Here is a 25,527-nt window from a genome sequence, read left to right on the forward strand (position 1 = left end):
CCATGCCTACCTCTACTTTTTAATTACTAGTATGTGATTAGCCATTGGCCAAACCCACTAAACCCAAAGGCATGTGAGAAGCCCAAAGCAACTCATGCAGCGGCCATGTCCAAATCGTCAACAAAAAACATTCACACACATTTTGAAGTGTATTGTAAGTTTTGTAATGGATCTATGGTTGATATATTATACGATATCATGAGTGAAGAAGTAACATGATGAAGTATGAACTTTTCCTTTATTTTTTTTTGTCCTTCTTATTGATAGTTTTAACTATAAATAAAATTATTAATACATACTAAGTATTATAGACTGACCCAATTTGACTAAATCCGACCAAATTTGAAAATGACCCGAAGCAAATTTCAACTTGGATGTGTCCTATGATTTAGTATTGCTTAAATCCAAATCAATTAAATCAAAATGGACTAAGCTAGACTTTACCCAACCCAATATCCCAAATTGACACCCGCTTGATGATACCATGGTTGTTAAGTGTTATGCATGATTGTTATATATGTCCTCTTTACTACAGATATTAAGGACCATACTTCTTTTAATTTACATCTTTGAGGTAGCATAAATTTTATTTTCTTTTAAGATTGTACACATATCCATCAAATAAATGAACTTGAAAAGAATTACGTAGCATTCATCGAAAATCTATATTGGTATATAATATGTAAATAAATTTTGCTTATCCTATAAATATTATTTTTGTAACATATATATTTTATATATATATATATATATATACTCATAAGTGATACCAACATGTTTTGTGTAGCGCCAGCTACATGATGTGACCAAATTTTATGTAATGAATTATAAGAGCATGGAAAATTTCACTCACAAATTAAACATAAAAATACGAAGAAAAAAAAACCCTTTCTTAATTCGAATTTCGAAGAGGAGGGGCAAATTAAGTTGATTTTATCGATTTTACATGAAACCACACTTTTTGATGTTATAAAGTATGATAAGATCACATCATTTATAGAATTGAAAGTTAATTAACAATACACAAATTAAATGAAGAGGCATTTGAAACTAAACACTAGAGTAAGACATCCTTTCATGAACAAATAAGTTATCATGAACCTCCTCATGAGAAACACAAAGCTTATTAACAAAACACTTAACTTCATCCTTTTCTTTTTCATCCATTTTTCCTCCTTCAACCCATTTCTTTACCTTACGAATAAATCGACGCCTCCTCGATGGATGACCATTATTAGTACTCAAACAAAGCTCATGATCATTATGAACCGAAAGTGCTTTGTTATTGCAATCATAATTGTCTTCATTTTCACCATGGTGATCTTCCAATGACTCGATTTCCTCGGCTTGGTTCCCATTTTCTCCTTTGTTTAGCTCATGGCACCTTAATAGTTCATGTCTTAAGCATGCATTGCTCCATTTTAGGTATGTTAATTCACTTGCCTCGGCTTCTCGATCTTTTTGAAGTTGTTCTAGCTCTTGTAAGACCCTTTCATGCTCCTCCTTTGTTACAACTTCTATCTCAACATTCTACATGCAAGTTTAAAGTAAGGTCAAACTTATAATATCAAGTGGCTTATTGTATAGAAAAATTTTCGATTATACGTTATGATGGTGCTATATATGATCATTATAATTGGTTGAAAAGTTATAAGAAATTAAGTAGCAATATGTATAAATTTTCCTAAGGTTAGATACTTGTATAAATGATACTTTCAAGCATGCACAATTGCTAATAAGTTATCTATAATTTTATGTTACGTTCAAAAATTCTTAATATCAATAAGAATAATTGATACTTTGTTGATTAATTCTATCACATGAATTATTGCATATATATATATATAGTTCTAAGCGCTTCAATTGGTGACAATATATAATTCATACTGCACCAAGATTTCACTAACAATAGATCAAATTGCAACAAGTCAATATTTTTTCATATTCGTACACTTTCTGAGCTCCAGTCAAAATAAATCACTACTACAAAATTTGGAAAAGAGATCCCTTATAATAGACCCGTCATCTCAATAATAGGTCTATTTGATGTAAGAGATCTAATATGAGGGGTAACGGGTCTCTTTAGTTGGGGGAAAAATAGTGCCAAAAAGAAGAGACCCGTTGTCAAATTTGACGGGTCTTTAAAATTTAGTAGGGCCCACTACTTTATGAATAAAAAAACAAAAAAGAGATTGCAGTCCTGTTATTAGATTAAACGGGTCTTTTACCTTTACCTTCTTGTACAATTTTATCACTTTGAGGAGCCTTCATATACTCACAAGTCTACAGACCACAGACTCCACTCCATTATTTACTCTCTTTCTTTTTAATTTCTTAGTTAATAACGCCTTTCTCCCTCTAAAGCCCATAAATTGGAACATCTTGATCTTACCAATTTCATCCTAGATTTCATCCTAGCATGTCACCACCGATTCAAGAGGCGATCAACCACACAATAATAACAACTTATTTTTGTATCTACTCTTAAATATTTGAAGGTAATTTTTGTATCCAATTGCTAATTTGTTCATTCACTGCAATTCATATCCAATGTTGTTAATTGCAATTTTTGTTGTTTTGAGTAAAATGGGAGGTTATTATTTTAATTCTTTAGATGATTTTTGTTTGAAGAGATCTAAAGATTGATATTTTTTGTTGAAAGAATTCGTATTTTTAATTCTTGGGTTTTTTTTTTTCACTTGGGAAGTATAATTTCACTAATATCCTATTCTATGTTTTATCACTAATACCTTATTCTATGTTTTAATTTCTCTATCTTGCCCTTCTGGGAATTTGGAATTTTTTTAATTGGATTTCTTTGATTGTATTATTTGATACATCAAAATTAATTAGATGGGCATAAGTCAGAACATGAATTTGATTGAGTGAAGTAATTATGAATTTTAAGTTATATTCATTATTGAGTGATTCCATTTAGTTTATGATGTACACACCTTGGACAAATGCTTTCTGAGATGAATTTGGTATGCATGTACCGTAAAAACGAGTTGTATTTGTTTAATTTCATTATATGCATGTACTGACTTTGAAATGAACTTGAATTGTAGATTTAATGATGACTTTGGATTTATCGAGTTTTGAGGAATGAGGATTACAAATCGGCATATGAAACTCCACCACCAAGTTTATTAGCTCATACTTGTTAATTTTTATTTAAGTTGGTGTAACCTTGTAGATGTTATTTATTATTTTTTTTTTTTTGAAAGACTTGTACTTTAGATGTTAATTTTACTTAGTCTATACTTGTAATTTTCAATTAGTTTGTAATTGGTTAATTAGTTAATGATTCGTATTTGTTTTATGAAATTTCACATTGGTTGATTTAATTTATTTACATTTCCGCCAATTTTAATCGAGCCTAAAATTTCAAATTTCAAATTTAAAATTCGAAATAACAAAAAAAAAAAGCGCTCTAAACCAATTTTGTTTTTAAAAATTCAAATATCTAAGAGACCCCTTATCTTTCAATTGGGGTCTCTTATATGTAATAAACAGACCCCATTTCTGTTATGACGGATCTCTTTCATTCAACAAACAGACCCCATTTTTCTAGTAACGGCTCTCTTTCAATATTTAGTTTTAATTCACTTTGTCGACATAACAAACCCCATCTCCGCAATAACGGGTCTCTCCTTTTTTCAAACAATCCACCCCATTTGGACGGGTCTCTTTATCAAACAGACCCCTGAGATAGAGACCCGTCCAAGAATGGTCTCTAAGGTATATTTGGACGGGTCTCTTTGCCTGTTTTTGTAGTAGTGAATTAGTCACGTTAATAATGTAATTTGTACATTTTTTATAATGTTACAGCTAGACTCGGATGACTACTACTCCATAATTGACTAACCTATACTTTACGGATATGGCATTACTTTCTTTAGCACAAAGTTTCTTATTTCTACATGCAGCTTTTGAATTTTTAAATCAACCAAAGGAGGTGTAAGTTTAACTTTACATTAAAGTGTGACAATTCAGAATGCTAAATGCTTATTTCCTCTATAATGACTTGCAAAAGCATGAAAAGAACAAAGATTCAAATGTTTTAGAATATTGTTTTTCTGTCTACACTTTACATTAATTACATATATAGGAGTATATTATTAATTTGTAATTCTTAAAGTTGGATTATGTTCTCAAAGCTTATATTCTAATGTTCTAAATTGTGTACTGTATAATTGCTATTAATATGCTAAATCAAAATGGTTTCATGAAATCATTATAGACTTTAAGTATAGAAAATGTTTAGTTGAATTGATCGATCATTTTAAAGGTTGACGCTAGGGATGGCAATTTAATTCGAGTTCGATTCGAATCCGATCCGATCCGAAGAAAAAAATCCGATTCGAATCCGTTTAAAATTAGTCCGAATCCGAATTCGATAAAATAGATCCGAATCCGAATAGGAGGCGGATCGGACTTGGACCCTACGCAAAGTCCGACGGAGTCCGATCCGAGTCCGAATCCGATACTATGAGCATATGCTTTATAACTTGGGACAATTGTTTGCTTGTTTGTAGCAAAAATTTGTTATATAACTTAGTACATTATTTAAATATGTTATAATTATACTTACCTTGGTATGACAATACAAGCAATTATAGGTATATGACATTACAAAATAAAAAAAAATAATCGGATCATTTCGGAGGTCCGTATAAACGGACCGGATTCGGATCCGAAAATTACGAGTCGGATCGGATTCGGACTCGGACTTTTCGGATTCGGACTCGGATTCGGATCCGAATCCAGGGTCCATTTACTAAACGGATCGGATTCGGATTTAGCCAAATCCGACCCGAATCCGATCCGTTGCCATTCCTAGTTGACGCACACTAATAACAGATAGCTAGATGGAGAAGCTTACAATTCATTAATATGTTGTACTTTGTACTAGACCTGTACAAAACTATCCGAGAATCCGATCCGCAACTGATCCGAATTTTTGGATATCCGATCCGAGTTTTCATTTCGGATCGGATATCCGATCCAAAAAAGCGGATATCGGATGCGAATTTGGATATTAATTTTCATAATTTCGGATATCCGATATCCGAAAGATATCCGAAATATAAAGCCTAAAATAGTGAAATATATATAAAAATTTTAAATTGTTCATATAAAACTAACCCTGTATTATTAACTTATTGTAATATTCTTAATATATTTTATGATAATATTAATTGCAAAAGCACTACTATTTTTGTTAAAATATTTTGTACAACTTAGCGATAAAAAACGGTAAAATTAGTGAAATTTAGAAAGTAATCATAACAATTTTACTTAATATTGGATAATGGATATCCGAAGCATCCGATCCGAAAATTTTGGATATCCGAATATCGGAAATCTGAATTTTTCAAATCGGATTTGGATATCAATTTTTGATATCCGAGTCTTCGGATATCCGATCCGAAATCACATTTCGGATTGGATATCCGATCCGTGAACAGGCCTACTTTGTACCCCAAATTCATATCCCAATTTAAATAAATGAAAGTGTAATCGTATTCATTTGTATGCTAGGATAAGCTAAGAAAGTACTCGTATAAAAAATTATGCCATGATGAATCACAATTATAATTCGGCATAGCTAATATAAAATTGTCACATTTTCAATAGTTTAGACATAAGATCATTAAAAAAAAAAAAAAAAAAAAAAAAAAAAAAAAAAAAAAAAAAAAAATGTGTATGTGTGTTGACCAATTATGATGTAATCCCAAATCTATTTTTAAAAATAAAAACAAAAAAAATTATGCATTTCTTTCAAACTTTTATAAATTGTCTTTACCCCTAATTTTTTTAATTTAATGCATGGAAGAAAGAACATACCGTTGGATTTGATGAACATAAATTTTCATCAATTTCAAGCTTATTATTGGAGACCTCAATTTTCTCTCTTTGTAAATGATCAATAACCTCTTTCATTTGATTAATTTCATCTTCCAATTCTTGAATTAGATCATCCTTTTTTTGAATCTCTTCTTGATTGTTTAACACCTCTTCTTCCCTTGCTTGAATCCTCAACTTCAATTCCCTTATAATCTTCAATCTTTGTCTTGCTCTTTTGCACAACTTCCTTGCTTTCCTCTCAAGCAACCCATTTTCCTTCTTAGATTCTTCAAGTTGTTGCACAATTTTAATGTACTCTAAGATAAAACTTCCAATCCTTTGGCTCTCTTCTTGTACAAATGACATCTCTTTTAGCAAGAACTCGGCTTGAGCTTTTTCTAACATCATCTTAGACTTCATCTCCATCAACATGAATTCTTTTTCCTTCATACCTCGATATCGAACAAATTGCCTCATCAAATCCCTTTCCCTCTTTTGAAGATTTTCGATATGAATTCCAAGCTCTAGTAACTTGTCCTCTAAGTTACTACTACTATCACCACCTTGAGCTTGCAAACTTGAATCATCTTCATTATATTGATCATCATAAATTGGATTAAGACTATCGTAACGATAATTTTCTTCATCCGATGGAGATGGTGTCGCATTAGTCCATTGTTTCGACATGATCCTTGCACAAACATAAGCTGCAACAGAAAGAGCAGCTGGGATTCCAGCTCTTACTATCAAAGGGCTTATCATCTTTGCTCTTGACTCAGAGCTAGACATTTTAGGAAACTTGATTGAAAGTTAGTTTAGAGAATATTTTGTACAATATGGTTGGGATTGAATAAAACATAGGTTTAATTTGTTTGATGATAATGTGTGTGTGTATATATATGCGTAGGGTTATTTAAAATGTGACGTATACTATTCTTTGCCTTTACTTGGTGTATTTCTTGGGATTTTCGTTTCTTTACAAGGAATTTTCATGGAAAATTAGCTTTTTGATTACTCCTTTAACATGTATCGTTTTTACTTTAATTTATCAATGTTTCATTATTTGATTCTTTTCATTATGATGGAGAATATGATTCCTTTTGTTAACACAATGTTTTTTTCTATTCACACCATTGATTGTCCATGTAAAGATATAGTTATTAATTTGCAATTCTTCTTTATGTTTAAGAATTGAATATTGTAATTAACATGTGTTACATATCTAAGTTCTGAGTAGGCCAGGATATTCAATACACCGAGAGTATTGATTTAAAGCTAAGGGGCAATTTTTAGACATGGCAAAATTGATCCGGCCTGATTTCTTCTTAATTATTATCACATTGGACCCAACATTTCGATCTATATCTATATAATTAGTCCAATTATACTTAAAAGTTAATAGGTAGCACACAAGTCCAAAAGTCATATGACCCAAATTCAAATATTTTCTTAAATAATTCATTGATAGTTTAGTTGCAATTTATTTTGACACTACCCTTAAAATTGTACCTTTTAATTGTATTTTGGTATAGTTTCGTACCATTGATAGATCTTAATTCTTAAAGCATCAAGGAATTAATGGAATGCATCAAGGAATTAATGGAATTTGCCACGAGATTATTTAGATTGATTTTCAATGTGTTAGAGATATGAGATATTGGAAAATATATATGTGTGATATATTTTTCGTTTTGACCTTATTAGTAGAATAACATATTTAGGTTTATTTTATGTTAAGATATTATTTAGTGAATATCTTTAGGATATATGATTATGGTAGGATATCTTTTAGGAATATTGTTTCCTATCTTATAAGCGTAGGTTTTGTATAAATACTCTACCTATGGATGAATAATAAGAAAGCAATACAAATCATTCTATTATCTCTTTCACAGCGGGACCCATAAATTTTACCCAAAAATTCCGCTGTGCAACCTTTTTTTTTTTTTTTTTTTTTTTTTTTGTCAGTTGATTCGAGCATGATTTTGCTCCTTTGGATATGAGTGTGGTTTACTTTAAAAGACCATTAAGAGATTTGAGTGTGGTTTACTCTGAAAGACCATTAAGAGATTTGAGTGTGGTTTACTCTGAAAGACCATTAAGAGATTTGAGTGTGGTTTACTCTGAAAAACCATTAAAAGATTTGAGTGTGGCTTACTTTGAAAGACCAATAAAAGATTTGAGTGTGGTTTACTCTGAAAAACCAATATTTGATTTGAGCACAGTTTTGCTCCAAAAAAACCAAACATTGTTATAATTGCAAGTTCAAAAAGAATGACGTTCCTGTTTTATTGATGACAGATGAGTTCGAAAAAGATGAACCTCATCATTGAAAAAGAAAAATTGAAGGCAACATCAATAGAGTAGTTGTTGAAGCTTAAAGGTTTTGATGATGATGAACTTAAACTAAAGCAAACTCAACTAATGAAGGTTTATAAGTGTTTGATTAGTATAGGTGAAATAGATCTTGGTGATGGAAGAAGTAACTTAAACTAAGAAGACATGAGGAAGCCTTTAAAGAGAAAGTTAAACAGAGAAGAAGAAGAAGAGTTCTCTAACAAGAACTAAGTTCCCTAACAGGATCGTTCCTTAACAGGAACTTGAAGACAGCATGCTGAGGTGTCAGCCTGGACTGCAAGTGAAGACAGTAAGTTCCTTGAGGAACTTAGTCTGCGTGAAGCCCAAGTAACCTACTTATCCAGATTCGCGGCGCAACAATATTATTTAGTTAAGATTTTATCTTCTAGATTTATTATTAAATATGTTAAGTAGGACATGCACGAAATTTATTAGAAGCGTGACTAGTTGTTTGGCAAATAAGATAAAATTGGAAAAGATAAAAAGATAGATTTTATGAAATGATTTTATTTAAAACTTGTTTCTTAAAATCAGTTTGTTAAAAAGATTTTATTCTTTTTAATATCTTTCTTTCTATCTTATTTTTCCGAAAAAGATTTTCTCAAATTGATTTACTTAAATCGTGTTTTTGAGATAAGGCAAGTTAACTTCTTTATCTTTTTGAAAATCTACTTGCTATACAAGTTGTACTTGTATAAATTGTAGAGATCGAATTTTATTACGTTTTTGTGAGTTTATGCGTGGAGAAATCACAGAGCTTTAATTGTGTAAGTTTTCCAAGCTTCTAACCTTGTCATATTAGTTTCGGGTTTCTTGCATAGCTTGCCTAACATATGCTAGGTATCATTACTTGTATTGGTTGGGTTATTTGGGTGTTTGTGTGTTTAATATTTACATACAGTTTTGTGTAAGCTTCTAGTGTGAAGCTGAGAGTTTTAGTACTTTGGGAGTACGAGTGAATCTAAGTGTGGGACTTAGATTGGGTAGGATAGGGTCCTACTGAGTAGCAAGTTCGTTCTGAAACTTGTGAGTAAAGGTCTGATTATAGTAGGTTGTAACTTGGTGTTTGCCCTATTATAGTGAAGTTGTTTTGTGGTTGGAATCCCTAAGATAGGGTCGAGGTATTACTTCCAGTTGGGCCCTAGAAGGTTTCCTCGTAAAATCTGTGTGTCTTTGCAAGTTCCTATATGCATTGTTTTATAATTCCGCAAAAGTACACTAGACGAAAATATCATTTGGCCACCGGTTCAAAACCCCCCTATGCCACCGGTTTTGAGCCGGTGGTCATTTGGGGGGTGGCAATGACCACAAGAAAGGCCACCGGTTCAAAACCGGTGGCAAAAAAAGGTATTGCCACCGGTTAACCGGTGGTAATATTATTTATTGCCACCGGTTAACCGATGGCAATTATCGCTTCGCGCTTTTTTTTTGGTATTAATTATTTTTGCCACCGGTTAACCGGTGGCAATAACATGTACACATAATTTTTTTTTTTTTTTGTCTTTTTTAAAAAAGAAATATAATAGGAAAATTAAGTCAAAAAAAAAAATATAAACATCAAAATATAAACCGAATAATATCAATCCATATATAATCGAAAAATGACAACATATAATTAAAAAAAAAATTTGCAATATAAATCAATATTGTTGAACAATTACAACATATAAATTAAAAAATAAAATTACAATATAAATAAAAAAAAATTACAACATCAAAAAAATATGAAACGCCATATGCATCTAAATCAATATTCCTGCATCTTGATTCTTTGATTTAAGATCTAAATCAATATACCTGCATCAATTAAAACAAAAAAATAAATCAATTAAAATACATAAGCTGCGAAAAAAAATACTCAGAACACTATGCATGTAAAAAAAAAACCCAGAAAAAAGCATGTACCATGTACCCATAAATAAAACCGAATTAAACCCACAACAAGATCGAATTAAAATCAATAAAAATCGAATTAAAACCAATTTTAAAACTCAGAAAATTCGATTTAAAAACCCAGAAAAATTCGATTGAAAAACTAGAAAAAAAAACCTAGAAGAAATCGAATAACATCGATTAAAAACACATATAAACTCAGAAAATTTAATTTAACAATCCGGAAAAGTTCTATTGAAAAACCCAGAAAAAATTCGATTTAAAAGCGCAAAAAAAAACCCAGAACACTATGCATGTAAAAAAACCCATAAAAAAGCAAACCCAGAACAAGATCGAATTAAAATCATTAAAAATCGAATTAAAACCAGTTTTAAAACTCAGAAAATTCGATTTAAAAACCCAGAAAAATTCGATTGAAAAACTAGAAAAAACCCAGAAGAAATCGAATAACATCAATTAAAAACACATATAAAATCAGAAAATAAGCCCAAAAAAAACCCAAAAGAAATCGAATAAAATCGAATTGAAATTGATTAAAATCAAACCCTAACCTCGAATAAAGTTGGTGTTGCTCATGCATGTGTTCGTGGTATTATAGTTGCGGTGGTGGTAAAATCGTTGGTGCTCATGCATGTCTTCGTGGTGGTTTTGATGCGGCGGTGGTCTTGGTGGTGGTGGAAATGAAAGAGAAGATGGAGGCGAGAAGGAGATCGATGAGATCAAACGAGATGAGAAAGAGGAGGAGAACTGATGGAGACAAACAGATGGAGGGGGTCGGAGTGCATGAGAGAGAACGAGAAGGAAGGAGGAGGAGGAGAGAGAAAGGAGGAAGGAGGAGGAGAGAGAAAGGAGGAAGGAGGAGAGGAGAAACGGCTTAGGGGCTAGGGTTTGGGAAAAGGGGGTGGGTTTTATAAGAAAAGGCCGTGTTTTTTTTTTTTTAAATAGAAAAACCACCGGTTCGAACCGAACCGGTGGCAATACTAATCCCTCAAAATCCCGCCCATTTTTTCCCCTATTTTTGCCACCGGTTTTTGAAAACCGGTGGCCATTGAGCGATGCCTTTTTGCTTTTTTCTACTAGTGGTAGTCACTAGGAACTAACATACAATTCCCCCCCCCTCTTGTAGTGTTCGTCTCAACTAACAGTAGTGTAACTCATTCGAGTTCAACAAATTGACGAATTTTCAATCCTAACGTTCGTGATAGTGTCGTTACAATTGCAGGAGGGTGTTAGAGATATGAGATATTGAAAAATATTTATGTGCGATATATTTTCCGTATTTATGTTATTAGTAGAATAATATATTTGGATTTATTTTATGTTAAGATATTATTTAGTGAATATATAGTTAGGATATATGATTATTGTAGACATCTACTTTTGGCCTCCTGTCCCGACAGGAAGTGTAATGATGATAAATAAAACCATCTTCGTGTTGGATCGAAGTGAAGAATGCTTATGGATAACTGGTTAAGCAACAAAACACAAAAGACTAGCCCAAATAAAAGAACAAGGCCAACACAAGGTCCAATCAACTAAACCCGATCATAATTAGGCTTAAGCCCGTGCTTAAAACCCAATAATGACGGATTTAGGAGCGTCTAAGTTAAAATAAAAGCTGCCGCGGAAAATGTCGCGCGCATCTCACAAAGTCGCGCTCAGCAGCCTTCAGTTGCGCGCGGCACCCCGCGCAATTTCTGGAGATATGCTCGCGAAAGATTCAGAATATTAAAATATTGGAAAATCGAATCTTACCATAGAGCTGCGCGCAAGACAAATAGGTTCGCGCGAGACAAATAGTTGCGCGCGACAGCCGCGCGCGACCTATTCACTTGCGCGCGACACCTGCTGCGGCAGAATGCTCTAAACCCTAAACCTAATCATTCCCTATAAATAAGACCTTAATACGAGGCTTCAATACACAGAAAATTAACCTAAATCCTGGCAGAATACTTGTGAACTTGTGCATCCAAACCCTCTTGTCCTAAACACTCACCCTTTTCGATATTTTGTTACTATGGTAGAGGTTCCCCAACAAGAAGAAGTCCATAAGTGTTCTAAACGGAGATCTAGCAAAGAGAAGTGGTAAATTCCCGAGCACTTAGTTAAATCACCATTATTTTCATTGTTTAAAAGAACTTTAATTAATTAATTAGTGTTGTTTGATCACCTTAAAATAATAAATTAATTAATTTCACATAGTATTCTTTCGTTAATCAAGATTAGAATTGAATAAAATAATTGTTGGTTGATCACTTAAGTCAAGGTGAACATTGTTTATTTTATTGTTCTTTTCACGAATTTAATTAAATAAGAATAACGACCTTACGATCTAATTCCTACGTGATTTAATGTGTGTAAATAAAATCAATTAACATAGTTTTAGGAATCACGTTGCATATATTGTTTGGTAATGAAATTATGCAAAGGAAGAGATGGTAGAGGCCGCACTAGGGCTAGGATCGCGATTCCCCTCAAAAGGGAACGTTATCTTAGTACCCTCGCTCCCCAACTCATTTCTGGTTTCTAGACCAATTTGGGCATGGGTAAACTTAATATCCCTTGAACTTTACTTGGGAGAAAGGCATGAACGAGGTTTATGGGTTTTCCTAAAACTCATTGGCGACTCCTACTTGTTTCTTGCAAAAAACCGTGTATGATAGAATCATCTCTAATTCAAGGTCTCCCAAACAGTCAGGAATTCAAATCCTAATACACCCTAACAAGTGTAAATTCCTAGGCTTTAAAGGGCCTTGGGCATCTAAGGAGAAGGATCCCCTACGATGGGAACACCCTCCTTACAGTGGCGACTCCACTGGGGACTTAGAGGTTACATGATTAGTTCGTAGTTATGGTTCAAGGTATCCAACACCAGGTTACCTATGGGTTGTAACGAGAGCTAACTTGGATAATCTCTAGTTAGAGAGTGAGACTTGAATGCATAATATCTTCCTTTTGCACGAAAGTAAAAGCCAAACAAGCAACATTGCATCATGCATAAGTATAGCACACTTAAACCTTGGGGATTGGCTCATTGACTAGGGGTTGCCAACACCAGGCTTTTATCCCGAAATCAATAACAATCATCCCACCCATATCACCAACAAAATGTTGGGAGAGCGATGTCATGAGTCAACTCGTTGAGTGATTGATTTGTGCGTCTTTTCTTAAGATATGGTACCTTGGACACCCAAGCCTTTTTCGACCTTAGAATGGCAATACGTGAATTATAAGTTGTGGCATGCTTATGTGATTACGTGACTATATGCAACGTGTTAGGATAGATTTCTTTCTTTTTTTTTTAGTTTTGTCTAGGTTCCCAATTACGAAGTCGTCTCTTCGTAATTTAGAGTCATATTCAACGCGAAACATAAAAAAAAACAAACAAAAAAAAAAAAGAACGATGTAAAAAAAAGGAGGGGAAAATAAAAACAAAAAAACGCTCGAATAAAAAAAGTCATACGAGCAGGTGGCGCGCGCAACTCACAGAGTTGCGCGACCACACCCAGCGCAAGAAAATTAGTTGCGCGCGACATCCGCGCGCAACTCTATTACTTGCGTGCGCCCACTGTACGAATCAGTTTTGATTTTGCAAAAAATAATTTGATTCGTCAAACCGATATCTTTATTCAAGAATTGTTAAGGGCAATGTTATCCGTTCGAATATATCTTGCGTCATTTCCTTTTTTCTTTCTTTTCCTTCTTCCCCTTCTAAGCAAGCATATTGGTTTACTTATCCTTTCATACTTCTTTAGGGCCAGTTTCCAATCCTGGGAAAGAAGACTCCTGGGCGCTCGCCTTCTACGTTTACCACCTAAAGATCAAACCCTTTCAAACCATTCTTCTTCGACAACTAGACCTAGTCCAATAATGATGTCAACCATTCAAGAACGTCAAGAGGAGATTCTTCGTTTTAGAGAAGAAAACGCTCAACAAGATGAGAAAAAAAAATTAAGAAAATCGAAAAGGCTAGTAAGAAAAATGTTGAAGCTTTAGCCTTACAAGAAAAGATGAAACAATTATCCATCAAAGAAAAGTCGTTAGAGAAGCTAGTTCTTCGTTCTACAATGGGGAACAAGTACTTTGACGCAGAAAAGTTTGCTCCTCCCGTAGGACTTGCTTTACCAGAAAAGTTCGTAGCTACGGACTTGCCAATATTCAAGGTGACCAATAATCCACAAAATCATTTAATGTGTTTTACTGGCACCATGGCACTAAACGGAGTTGATCCTAAGCTTTACGCTTTGACTTTCCCTTTATCTCTAGACCCAACCGCAAGAGAATGGTACTATGGGCTAAACCCAAAATTCAAAGCAACATGGGAAGATGTAGTTTCGGCTTTCATTACCCAATATGAGATTAACGTAGAGTTCAAGTCCACTCTACGTGAACTTGAAATGCTTAAGCAAGGCAACGATGAATGTTTCCTTGCTTTCTATGGTAGATGGCGAGAAAAGGAAGCCCACCTTTCCCAAAGGCCGCCCAAAATCGAGCTAGTACAAAAATTTAACAATTGTCATGAAAAGTACAACAAACATCTACGTTACCTTGGTTTAGACATTTTTCAAAAGGTCTATTCCGTGGCTACTAGGATTGAAGATGATCTTGCTAAAGAAAAAGAAAATAAGCCTCATCATCATCAACCTAAAAATAACTACAAGAAGGGGAATGATGGCACATCATCCTTTATTGACGTATTTGCGACCTCCACGCAATACCATAACACCAATCAATATAATGATCCTAGGAAAAGATGGACAAAAAAAAGAAAATTTACTCCATTTCCTGTAAGCTATAAAGAATTGCTAGAAAAGCTAAATGAAAAAGGCTTACTTGCACCAACAGGACCAACACCACCCACTCCACCAGAAAGAAGATTTCCTAATTGGGATGGTAATGCTTATTGTGTTTATCATAAAGGCAATGGACACGATACTGAACGTTGCTTTGTCTTGAAACACAAAATACAGGATTGGTAGACGATGGGAGAATTCCCACGCCTAAACCAAATAATAATGCATCCCCCTTAAGGGTGTTTCACATCGATGAGGACCATATGGGAAGCGATATATTCAATCCATTGAACTATATCACACCAGGAGAATCTCTACCCACAATACTCATAGGGGCAACTAATGAAGTATGTGGGCTATGGGACGACGACTTTCAAGACTTATATGTCTCTAAGTATGCCGCCGTCCCATCTCCATCTTGTTTACAAAATGAAACAAATGGAGCGCTTGATTGGGATCATTTCTTGGGGAAGTCACAAGACTTATAAAATCTCTCCTTAGATGAACAATGGCATCAAGCTCAACTCATGGAACATCTTGAAATGGAGGCACGCTCAAAGCCTCTAGAAGAAATTTGGTTCATAAGTCCTACAACCAATCCAAACGAGATAGATCATTTAACTCGTTTTGGACGAGTTTACCAAGCACAACCACCAAATGGATCTTCGACCACGCAAAATCCACATTTTTAGGTGATTCTTTTTTTCAAATTGGTTAATTTTTTGTCTAGTTTTCACCTGCAAAATTTGATAATTTTTCGAGCAGCATAGCTATTAAACTGGGTTCGTTCTTTACAATTGGTAAAAAACCGAATTAATCTGGCAGTGTTGAGAAAAAAATAAACTGAAATCACTTGGCTGGGAATTTTTTGCTGAATTTTTGTTCGAGTCTTTTAGACAAATAGGGCTAGCAGTATACAAAATTTCAGAATTTTTCGAGGTGTTTTCTTTGGGTTTTGGTCCTCATACTTTCGATCAATTTCTGGACTGGTTTTGTGTGTTTTCTCATCCACATAAACATGGATATAAAAGTTGGTTTGAAGCATTTATGATGGAAATCAAGAAAATAAATGAATGTTTGGATAGAATTGATGCTCGTTTTCAAATACGTGACGTGAGATGTGGTGTACAAGATATGTCTTATGAGAAAGAGAAACTAGAGCAACCAATTGTTGAGGCTATATACGAGGAAAAGATTGTATCTTTACCGAGTGATAATCTTACAAATCCAATTTTAGAGCAATCTCATGAACAACTAGTAGAAGAAAAAGAAATTATGGAGCACAAAAGTGTACATACGTCTAGTTTCGTTGATGAGGAGGTTACATTTGTGGTATCTAAGTTTTTAGCAAAAAGTAAAATTTCTACAACTTCCTTTTATGGTGATAATTGGGATACAAGTATTTTCACGTATTATTCCCATTATATTGTTTGAATTGGCAAAGGTGTGTCATCAATTAACATTTTGGAGCATTCAATTGAAGTTTGTGGTGCATTCAATGGTATAAAATATAAGCATGGCGTGGCTGGATGGAGACATATTCTTTTAGCTCATGTTCGATTAATTTGGATGATATCTTGGTTCCATGATTTGCTAAAACTTGGGACAAGTTTTTTTTCAAGAGGGGGAGTATGATGCGGTTCCAAGGCATCAACATTGTTATTATAATTATTTTTATTGTTATTTTTAGTTTATTATTAGATGACCGAATTTATTAGGATATTTTTGTTAGTTTAATTCGGTTAGTATAAGATAAGCTTAACTTTAAAGATCATATTTACAAAATATTATCTTTACAAGTTAGAGTTAGTTTCCTAGTTAGATTAGAATTTGTTTTACACGATTTTTAGGCTAATTATTTAGCTTATAAATACGTGATGGTGTTTAATGAAAAGTATGATTGATTGATTTGAAATTTATAAAGTTTTACGTAAGCTTGTGCTTGTGTATTCTTGGCCTAGTTTAGGTTTAAAGCTCGTGTTGCTTAGCGTTTCTTGATAGAGACTCAAGATTTCAAATCTCTCAATTGTGATTGAAGGCTATATCCATTAAAATGCATATCAAATTGGTGTGGCTGGTGTTTGACGAGGGACGAGTTTGACAACTTGTGTCAAAAAACTCGGTTTAAAGGTCATATTGATCGACTTGGTTCTCCTTCGTTTCTAAATATTTTGAGGTGATTCTTTTTTACAAATTAGTTAATTTTTTGTCTAGTTTTCACCTGAAACATTTGGGAATTTTTTGTGGAGCATATCTATTAAACTGGTTTCGTTTTTTGCTACTGGTCAAAAATCGACCTAATCTGGCAGTGTTGAGAAAAAAATAAACTGCAATAACTTGGATGGGAATTTTTTGCTGAATTTTTGGTAGTCTTTTAGACATATAGGGCTACCAGTATACAAAATTTCAGAATTTTTCGAGGTGTTTTCATTGGGTTTTGGTCCTCGTACGTTCGATCAATTTCTGGACTGGTTTTGTGTGTTTTCTCATCCACATAAACATGGAGAATCAAATTTGGTTTGAAGCATTTATGATGGAAATCAAGAAAATGTATGAATGTTTGGATAGAATTTATGCTCGTTTTCAAATACGTGACGCGAGATGTGGTGTACAAGATATGTCTTCTGAGAAAGAGAAAGTAGAGCAACCTATTGTTGAGGCTATATATGAGGAAAAGATGGTATCTTTACCGAGTGATAATCTTTACAAATCCAATTTTAGAGCAATCTCATGAACAACTAGTAGAAGAAAAAGAAATTACGGAGCACAAAAGTGTATATTTGTCTAGTTTTGTTGACGATGAGGTTACATTTGTGGTATCTAATTTGGTAGCAGAAACTGAAAGTCAATTTTCTGCAACTTCCTTTTACTGTGATAATTGTGATACAAATATTTCCATGTATTATTTCCATTATATTAATTGCATTGACGAAGGTGTGTAATCAATTAAAATTTTGGAGCATTCAATTGAAGTTTGTGGTGCATTCAATGGTGGTGTAAAATATAAGCATGGTGTGGTTGGATTAAAACATATTCTTTTAGTTCATGTTTGGTTGATTTGGATGATATCTTGGTTCCATGATTTGCTAAAACTTGGAACAAGTTTTTTTCAAGAGGGGGGAGTATGATGAGGTTCCAAGGCATCAATACTGTTATTATAACTATTTTTATTTTTATTTTTAATTTTATCATTAGGTGACCGAGTTTATTAGGATATTTTTGTTAGTTTAATTCGGTTAGTAGAAGATAAGCTATACTTTAAAGATCATATGTGCAAAATATTATCTTTACAAGTTAGGGTTAGTGTCCTAGTTGAATTAGAATTTGTTTTACACGATTTTTAGGCTAATTATTTAGCTTATAAAAACGTGATGGTGTTTAACGAAAAGTATGATTGATTAATTTGAAATTTATAAAGTTTTACGTAAGCTTGTGCTTGTGTATTCTTGGCCTAGTTTAGGTTTAAAGCTCGTGTTGCTTAGCGTTTCTTGACCGAGACTCAAGATTTCAAACCTCTCAACTGCGATTAAAGGTTATATCCATTAAAATCCATATCACTTAGACTCAACTAAGGACTAAATATGGTGTCTGCCATTAATAAATTGATTAAAAAGACTTAGCGTGAGGGCTCGAGCAAAAAACTGGGCCGTCGCCTAAGCAACGGAACTGTCCAAAATGCCAAAACCAGCGCGATGCGACATTATTGTCGCATAACGCCGGACACTAGCGTGTCGCGCCACAGGCCAACTTTTGCGTCATTGCTGAAATATTAGTCTGGATCTGTTTCCAGTGTTTTACTCTAAAAGGAGAAGTCTATAGTCGTACTAAGTCAAGTTTGACTAATTTATTTAGACTTTAATTACTAATATTAATTTATGAATTAATTAAGCAAAGTCCTTTAGTCATTAATTAGTTTATTTGGACATAGGCATAAGTCAAACAAACTGTTAGTGTAAACACACATAGGCTATGCACAAGCAAAGAATGCACAAGTAGTCAAGTAAGCACAATATGATGCAATGAGTTCGCAACCTAACCATGGCTCTAGTTCTCTAAAGTTCAAGGATAAAGGCTAGTCAAAGAGTGTTGACTCGAATGAACAATACAAGAGGGGGGGTGAATTGTATTGTGGAGGAACTAGGGTAATTTTTGCGGAATTCTTAAAGAAACTTAAACAAAAACTTTAAAGTGCAAGAGAGATTTTACGTGGAAAACTTCTTGGCCCTAATCAAGAAGAAAAACCACGACCACAAGGGATTTTAATCTCAACTCTTAATAATAATAATAGGGCAAACAACCTATTACAAATTAAGACTCTAAACTCAAGTTCCTCAACGAACTTAAGTTCCCCCTCAACTGATCCCTCAATCAGTTGAGCTCTCGAATATCTCTCTTTCTCCTTGCTTCACTCAAAGCAATTTAAACACTCTAGAGTTTACCCAAACTCTACCCCAATACAACTCAAGATAAAACTCTAAAATGCTAAGTACAAAGACACTCAAGGACTTAAGTGGATTTTTGACTCTTTACGAAAAACTAAGGATTGTAATGCTTAAGTGTGTTTTTTAAAACAGAAAACCAATCCTATTTATACTAGAGAAAAGAGGTTTAAAATCTTACGTTTGCCTTAACTCCCACTAAGCCACAACTTCCATGAAATAAGGAAGTGTAGTTCGTGGATGCTTGGGCAGCAAGCTGAAGCACACAACAAGGAAGTGGTTCCTTTATTTTCTCAACTTCCTTGACCAAGTAAAAAGCCGTTTTTCAAAATAGTTTTGCCAAGTCAGATTTTCCAAAATATTAGGATAAAATTAAACCAGAAAATCTTTTAATAAATAAGATATTTTTACTTAAAAGATAATTTTCCTAAATAAGATTAAAACTTGTTAAAGTATGGAAAATAAAATCTTTATAAACTGAAATTGAATCCACTTAAATCCTATCAATTAACAATGTACTTAACATATATACAAGAATCCTAAAATAAATAATAAAGATACAATAGACTCCTTGGAACACTGTGAAGCTTCGACTCTGGAGCTTCAGTTCCTCACTCAAGGAACTTGGCTTCTGATTGTCTTCTATGTTCATCCACAGCTCATCCTTAGACCTTGTTCCATGCTCCCATTTTGACTCTAGAACTTCTTAGCACATATGAACCTGTCAATTACATCAAAGCTAATAGACACAAGTTAAAGTCCTTATGGGTTTGCTTAGGTTCCTTGAGTCATCATCAAAACTTAAGATCAACAAAAAGGGTACATGGTTATGAGTCCTGATGCATCGCGCGGAAGCCTTACCTTTGGAAGGGTTGGCGCGTATGGATGGGACCCTGCAAGTTAAACTTGCTTCCATGGTTTGGTGAATTCACAAACTCGGATGTACCCCGTCATTGCCATGAGCGTTCGATTGGGTGGATGGAGCGTGCATTCCTAGAGGGTTATAGCCATATGTAGAACACATATAGGTTCAGATTAGAGGGAAAAGCTCAATAAGGAAGTAAAATTAAGCTAACAGTACTAAAAATGGTCGAAGCAAGAAGCTAAGGTAGATTTCTAGCACAGTATTGGAAGTACTTAGCGCGAGACAACAGGGCATGTCGCCAGATGATGAGTCTGTCGCCAAACGACATTGTTGTCGCACGGCGACAGAGCCATCGCACTGCTATGGGCACTGTTTTCTCAGCGCCAGGTCCTATATGCCTTGGCAGCGCAGCTTTCTGTTCTTAAATTTTCCAGTTTTTCGTAGTGTTTATTTTCAATTCTAGTTGTGAAAGATATTTTCCCAAATTTCCTACATGTAAAAATCCTATGTTTTTGACGCATTACAGATGGTCTTTCCAATGCGGACCTTTTTATGCTTTTGCCACAATGTCAATCATTATGTTTTTACACCGTACCAAACGGGCCCTATTTTCATATTCAAACCACTTTATGAACCACTTGCGCCACACATAATGATTAGAGTAATAAGATTGAGTAATTTGTCTTGTACGTCAAAGTATTATAATGGCTTTAAAATTCATACTTCCTCCGTTCCTTTATAAATTGTAACACTTCCCTAAAATGAAAATGTCACAATAGTTGCAACACACCATAAAAGGAAGGTTTTTATGGTGACAATTGTACTATTACCTTTAATTAAAGCACATGACCCACACAACCTTTTAACCTCATATTAAGTGTATTACAACATGTGAGGTCCACTTTTCTTAATTACCGTGATAAAGTGTGTTTTGCATCTATAAAGAAACGAAGGAAGTATGTCGTGTGGGAACTTCTTTAATTTGCTTGTTCAATAAACTACTAACTTTAAATGCATTTAATATGTGCTATAAATTTTTAAACAAAATGTACAACAATCATATTTTTATGAGTGCATAAAAAGAGCACATTAGGTATTATAGGTGGATAAAGTCATAAAACTTCTCATAATAAAGTTGGCTTATAATATTGAGATACACGAATTTTATTTTATTACTCGTATATTATTTTTATGGCTTAAATTGTTTCCTAAGTCAATCAATCATTTGTCAAATGTTTAATTTTTATTTTATTTTTTTATTTTTTTATTTTTTATTTATTTATTTATTTATTTTGCTTTTTTGTGATTTGTCAAAATCTCAAATCATTGATTTCCCAGAACGCATAGAAGAACGACTACCCAAAAACTCATTTTCACGGCTTGGTTTAATGCCTAAATAATTTTAAGTGTCTTGATTAAATATAAAATAAAGTGAATGAGAGTTATTTTAGGCGTTCCACAATTTAGACACGAATTCATTCCTACCCCCTTCAATTATCAATTATATATATATAAAAAAAATTGATAGGGGTTTTTTGATTTTGTATTGTAAAAGTAGAACCAACTTAATTAAAACCTTTATTTTAAACCCCATTACTATACATTAATTTTTGTTAAATTAATTTATATTGTCAATTACAACTAAATCCACTCAAATCAAGAAAAAATATCTACAATTAACCATCATCTGATCCCTATATCATTTACAATCATTATAGTAAATTTATACTCTCTTTATTTTTCTTAGTTTTACTCATACTATTGTAGCTACAAAAACCAAGAATAAGTGAATGCACGTGAATACTTTTACTTTATTTAAAAAGGAGAGCGATGGATAGTAAGGGATTTATTATTTAAAATTGAGTGCAAGAATGTGGGATAGTAAATGACAAAATATGAATAAAAGGTTTCTAAAAAAAGAATAAAATAAAAGTAAGTAGAATTTAAAAAACGGATGAAAACAAAAAGTGAGTAGAACTTGGATAAATGGAGGTGGTACAACTTTATGAATATATATAATTCCTCCTTTCCATTAATTGATACTTCTGCGTGTCAACTCTAGCTGGGCGGCTAAATGTGTAACACCCCGACCCCAAACAAATTAGGGAGGGGCCTATTGTCATGAAATGCGCATCGAGAGCCAACAACTGTCCCCACAAACCAACACAAGTCCTTCCGGCGCATTTTGTCCTCACTCATGCGCACCCCGGGAAAACTTCCCAGGAGGTCACCCATCCCAAGACTACTCCCAACCAAGCACGCTTAAATAAGGAGTATTCTTAGCATATGAGCTCCCTAAAAGGAAGATGCATCTTGTTGATATGAGTAGTTTATCAAACTCCTTTAAAACAATCATGACGGGTATTACATACACCCCCACTTGAGAACGGCAACGCCCTCGTTGCGCCTGTAAAGCTAGGGACTCCAGTATTACGCCTAACGGCAACTGGGTAGCCAAAGTGTTACATCCAGTCTGGCTACGGCCATATGGACCCAGAATTCTCCCCCGCTAGGCGACTGACATAGGATTAATTATCCACGATCAGCACGCGGTCGCAGGGTTGCTCTGATACCATTTGTAACACCCCAACCCCAAACAAATTAGGGAGGGGCCTATTGTCACAAAATGCGCATCGAGGGCCAACAACTGTCCCCACAAACCAACACAAGTCCTTCCGGCGCATTTTGTCCTCACTCATGCGGAACCCGGGAAAACTTCCCAGGAGGTCACCTATCCCAAGACTACTCCCAACCAAGCACGCTTAACTGAGGAGTATTCTTAGCATATGAGCTCCCTAAAAGGAAGATGCATCTTGTTGATATGAGTAGTTTATCAAACTCCTTTAAAGCAATCATGAGGGGTATTACAAAATGGGTCAGTGGTTGCATTCCTGAGTTTAAACCCAGAATTCCATTGGCCAATTCAGCAGCTCATACCGTCGATTTTTTCATCCGCCCTCAGTCAATGGGGTGAGATACTACTAAAGTTCTCGACTGGTTTGTGCCTGCGAATGCCTCAACAATCCTTGCATTGGAGGCCCCTAATACGACTCAGGAAGACTTCCGTTACTAGGAGAGTACCCATCGGGGAGGTACTCGGTGAAAACGGGCTATGCAATGCTTCAACAACTTCTTTCTCCTACTTCCACTCTTTCTTCTTCAGATTCTTTCTGGAAAGTTCTTTGGTCTCATCAGTTACAACCTTAATGGAAGTTGTTCCCATGAAAATTGCTGCATCGAGCTCTAGCAGTTAAGGTGGAACTCCATCACCGGGGAGTTTCGATACAAGATGTGTCTTGTGACCTCTGTCAGTGAGAACCATAGGATTTACAACATCTCTTCAGAATGTGCTTTAATGCACGCTCAGTTTGGAGGGGTGGATGCCTCGGTATCCGCTCAGAATTTAATGGACACCCTTCTCTCTCAGATTGGATCCAAGATTATATCCGACTTTTTATTAGTTAGGATGGGCCTTCCAGTGCTCGCTTAGATACCTTTGTCAGTACGCTTTGGAGTTTGTGGTTATGTCGGAATTCCAGAATCTTTAGGGATCCTTTTGCTTCCAGGCCTTTTGACTCACAGTTTGTGGAGGTCATGAAAACTCATTCAATCTTCGTATCCTCGGATGATGCTTCTAGTTCCCCTAATATTGCGGGAGGTAACGACAGAGCCTCTCCTCCGCCTAGTTTTTACATAACTCAGCTTGGTCATAGTACCTATGGGGGGGGGGGGGGGGGGGCGCTAGTTTCACTACAAATTGATGGCGCTTGGTTCCAAGCCTCTCAAGATGCAGGGATGGGTTGGTTCCTAGATAATGTTGACCCCTTGGATGATCGAATCATTGGAGGAAGTAACTTCGAGGTTTGTACTTCAGCATTACATGCGGAGGCTTTGGCTTGCTTGTATGGGATACAATGGACCTCAGATCGTCGGTTTCATTCAATCACGATGTTTACTGATTCATATAATCTTGTTACCCTTATTCGGGGGGATAGGTAAGGTAACGTGGCTTACCTTTGGCTCATCCGCAAGATTCAACAACTTGGCTCTACCCTTTGTAGTATACATAAGGCGGATCGTCAGCGTGTACATCGAGCTCATCACATTGCTAGGGAAGCAGCGGTTAATTTTATTTGCTTTAGTATGAGTATGTACTTTGTTTGTTTTTGTTTGTATCCTTTGTAAAAAATAATAATAATAATAAATAAATAAAAAATGATACTTTTATCCTTTTCACTAAACTTTATGAAGCATATTTCTTCTATCACTTTGTCAATACACAAATTCAATTGTAAATAACTTTTACTATAAAAAAAAATTAAAAAAAAACAAAAAAAAAAAAAATGGTTAACGCATATGAAGAGGAATCTAACAGTATTCCACAGGATTATGATTCACCTTATTCGTAATCTTAAATGTTAGGTAATGTTTAATTCATCGATCTTATTTTTTTTACTCATTTTAGATTATTTTGTTAAAAAAAAAATAAGTGAAGTTCAATCAGATAAAAAAGTTCTAATCATACTTATTGTTTCATGTGTGTTTTTTAATCACAAAATATTTTTTTTTAAAGAAAGATATTATTAATTTTGTAATGAAAAATATTACAAACATTACATATTAATAATATACACATTATTTAAATCTAACAACACCCCAATTGATACATTTTTTTTTCCTTATGGATTAGCTAGCGTACAGAAACAGTTGAATTATCAAATGAGATCATTAAAAAAAAAATTAGATCGGATCAAATAAGCAAAAATATGGTGAACTAAACATAGCTAGCCTAGTCAAAGTAGAGCTTAAAAATATTGTTACATAATTTAAAATGGAGAAAGTGGCTAATTTTGATATACCTTGAAAAATCGAATTGAGAGGTATCTAATAACATTCCACTAGTTGAGTTTTTCATATCTGTAAATTACACACACACAAAAAAAAAATAAAAATAAAAAATAAAAAATAAAATAAAAAGAAGGCCTTTATATATACTCCTTAACCTGTAAATAATGTTAAAAGTCAAAACAAATCTGATACCCCCTCTGTTTTTAGTTTTATATAAGTGTTACACTTTGATAGATAAATTGTAAAAGAAATATTGTGGGGTTAATAGTTAATTGAAAAGTAGTGGAGACCCTGGTAGAAAAAAGATATAATGTTAAAATGTACTCTCTCCGTTTTTAAATATTTGCTCCACTTTTCTTTTTCGGCCGTTTTTAAATACTTGCTCCATTTCCTTTTTTGGAAAATTTTATAATATTTAATTTATTTCTTACATTTAGTGGACCCAACATAATACTCTCTTTCCTTCCATTCTTCCATTATT

At 34.1% G+C, this 25,527-nt stretch overlaps 1 protein-coding gene across 1 annotated transcript; it reads right to left on the reverse strand.

The window, feature by feature from the left end:
- Positions 1 to 1,050: 1,050 nt before the first annotated feature.
- LOC145617022 (uncharacterized) lies at positions 1,051 to 6,687 on the reverse strand. The gene is made up of 2 exons (XM_081671725.1): positions 5,851 to 6,687; positions 1,051 to 1,530 (listed from the first exon to the last, which is right to left on the reverse strand). Exons 1-2 carry the CDS (start codon positions 6,637 to 6,639, stop codon positions 1,051 to 1,053), a joined length of 1,269 nt encoding a protein of 422 aa, XP_081527851.1. The 5' UTR covers positions 6,640 to 6,687.
- Between the last annotated feature and the right edge of the window lie 18,840 nt (positions 6,688 to 25,527).

The sequence above is a fragment of the Chenopodium album genome, chromosome 26 (assembly GCF_948465745.1).
Source record: "Chenopodium album chromosome 26, dcCheAlbu1.1, whole genome shotgun sequence".
Lineage (NCBI taxonomy): Eukaryota > Viridiplantae > Streptophyta > Magnoliopsida > Caryophyllales > Amaranthaceae > Chenopodium > Chenopodium album.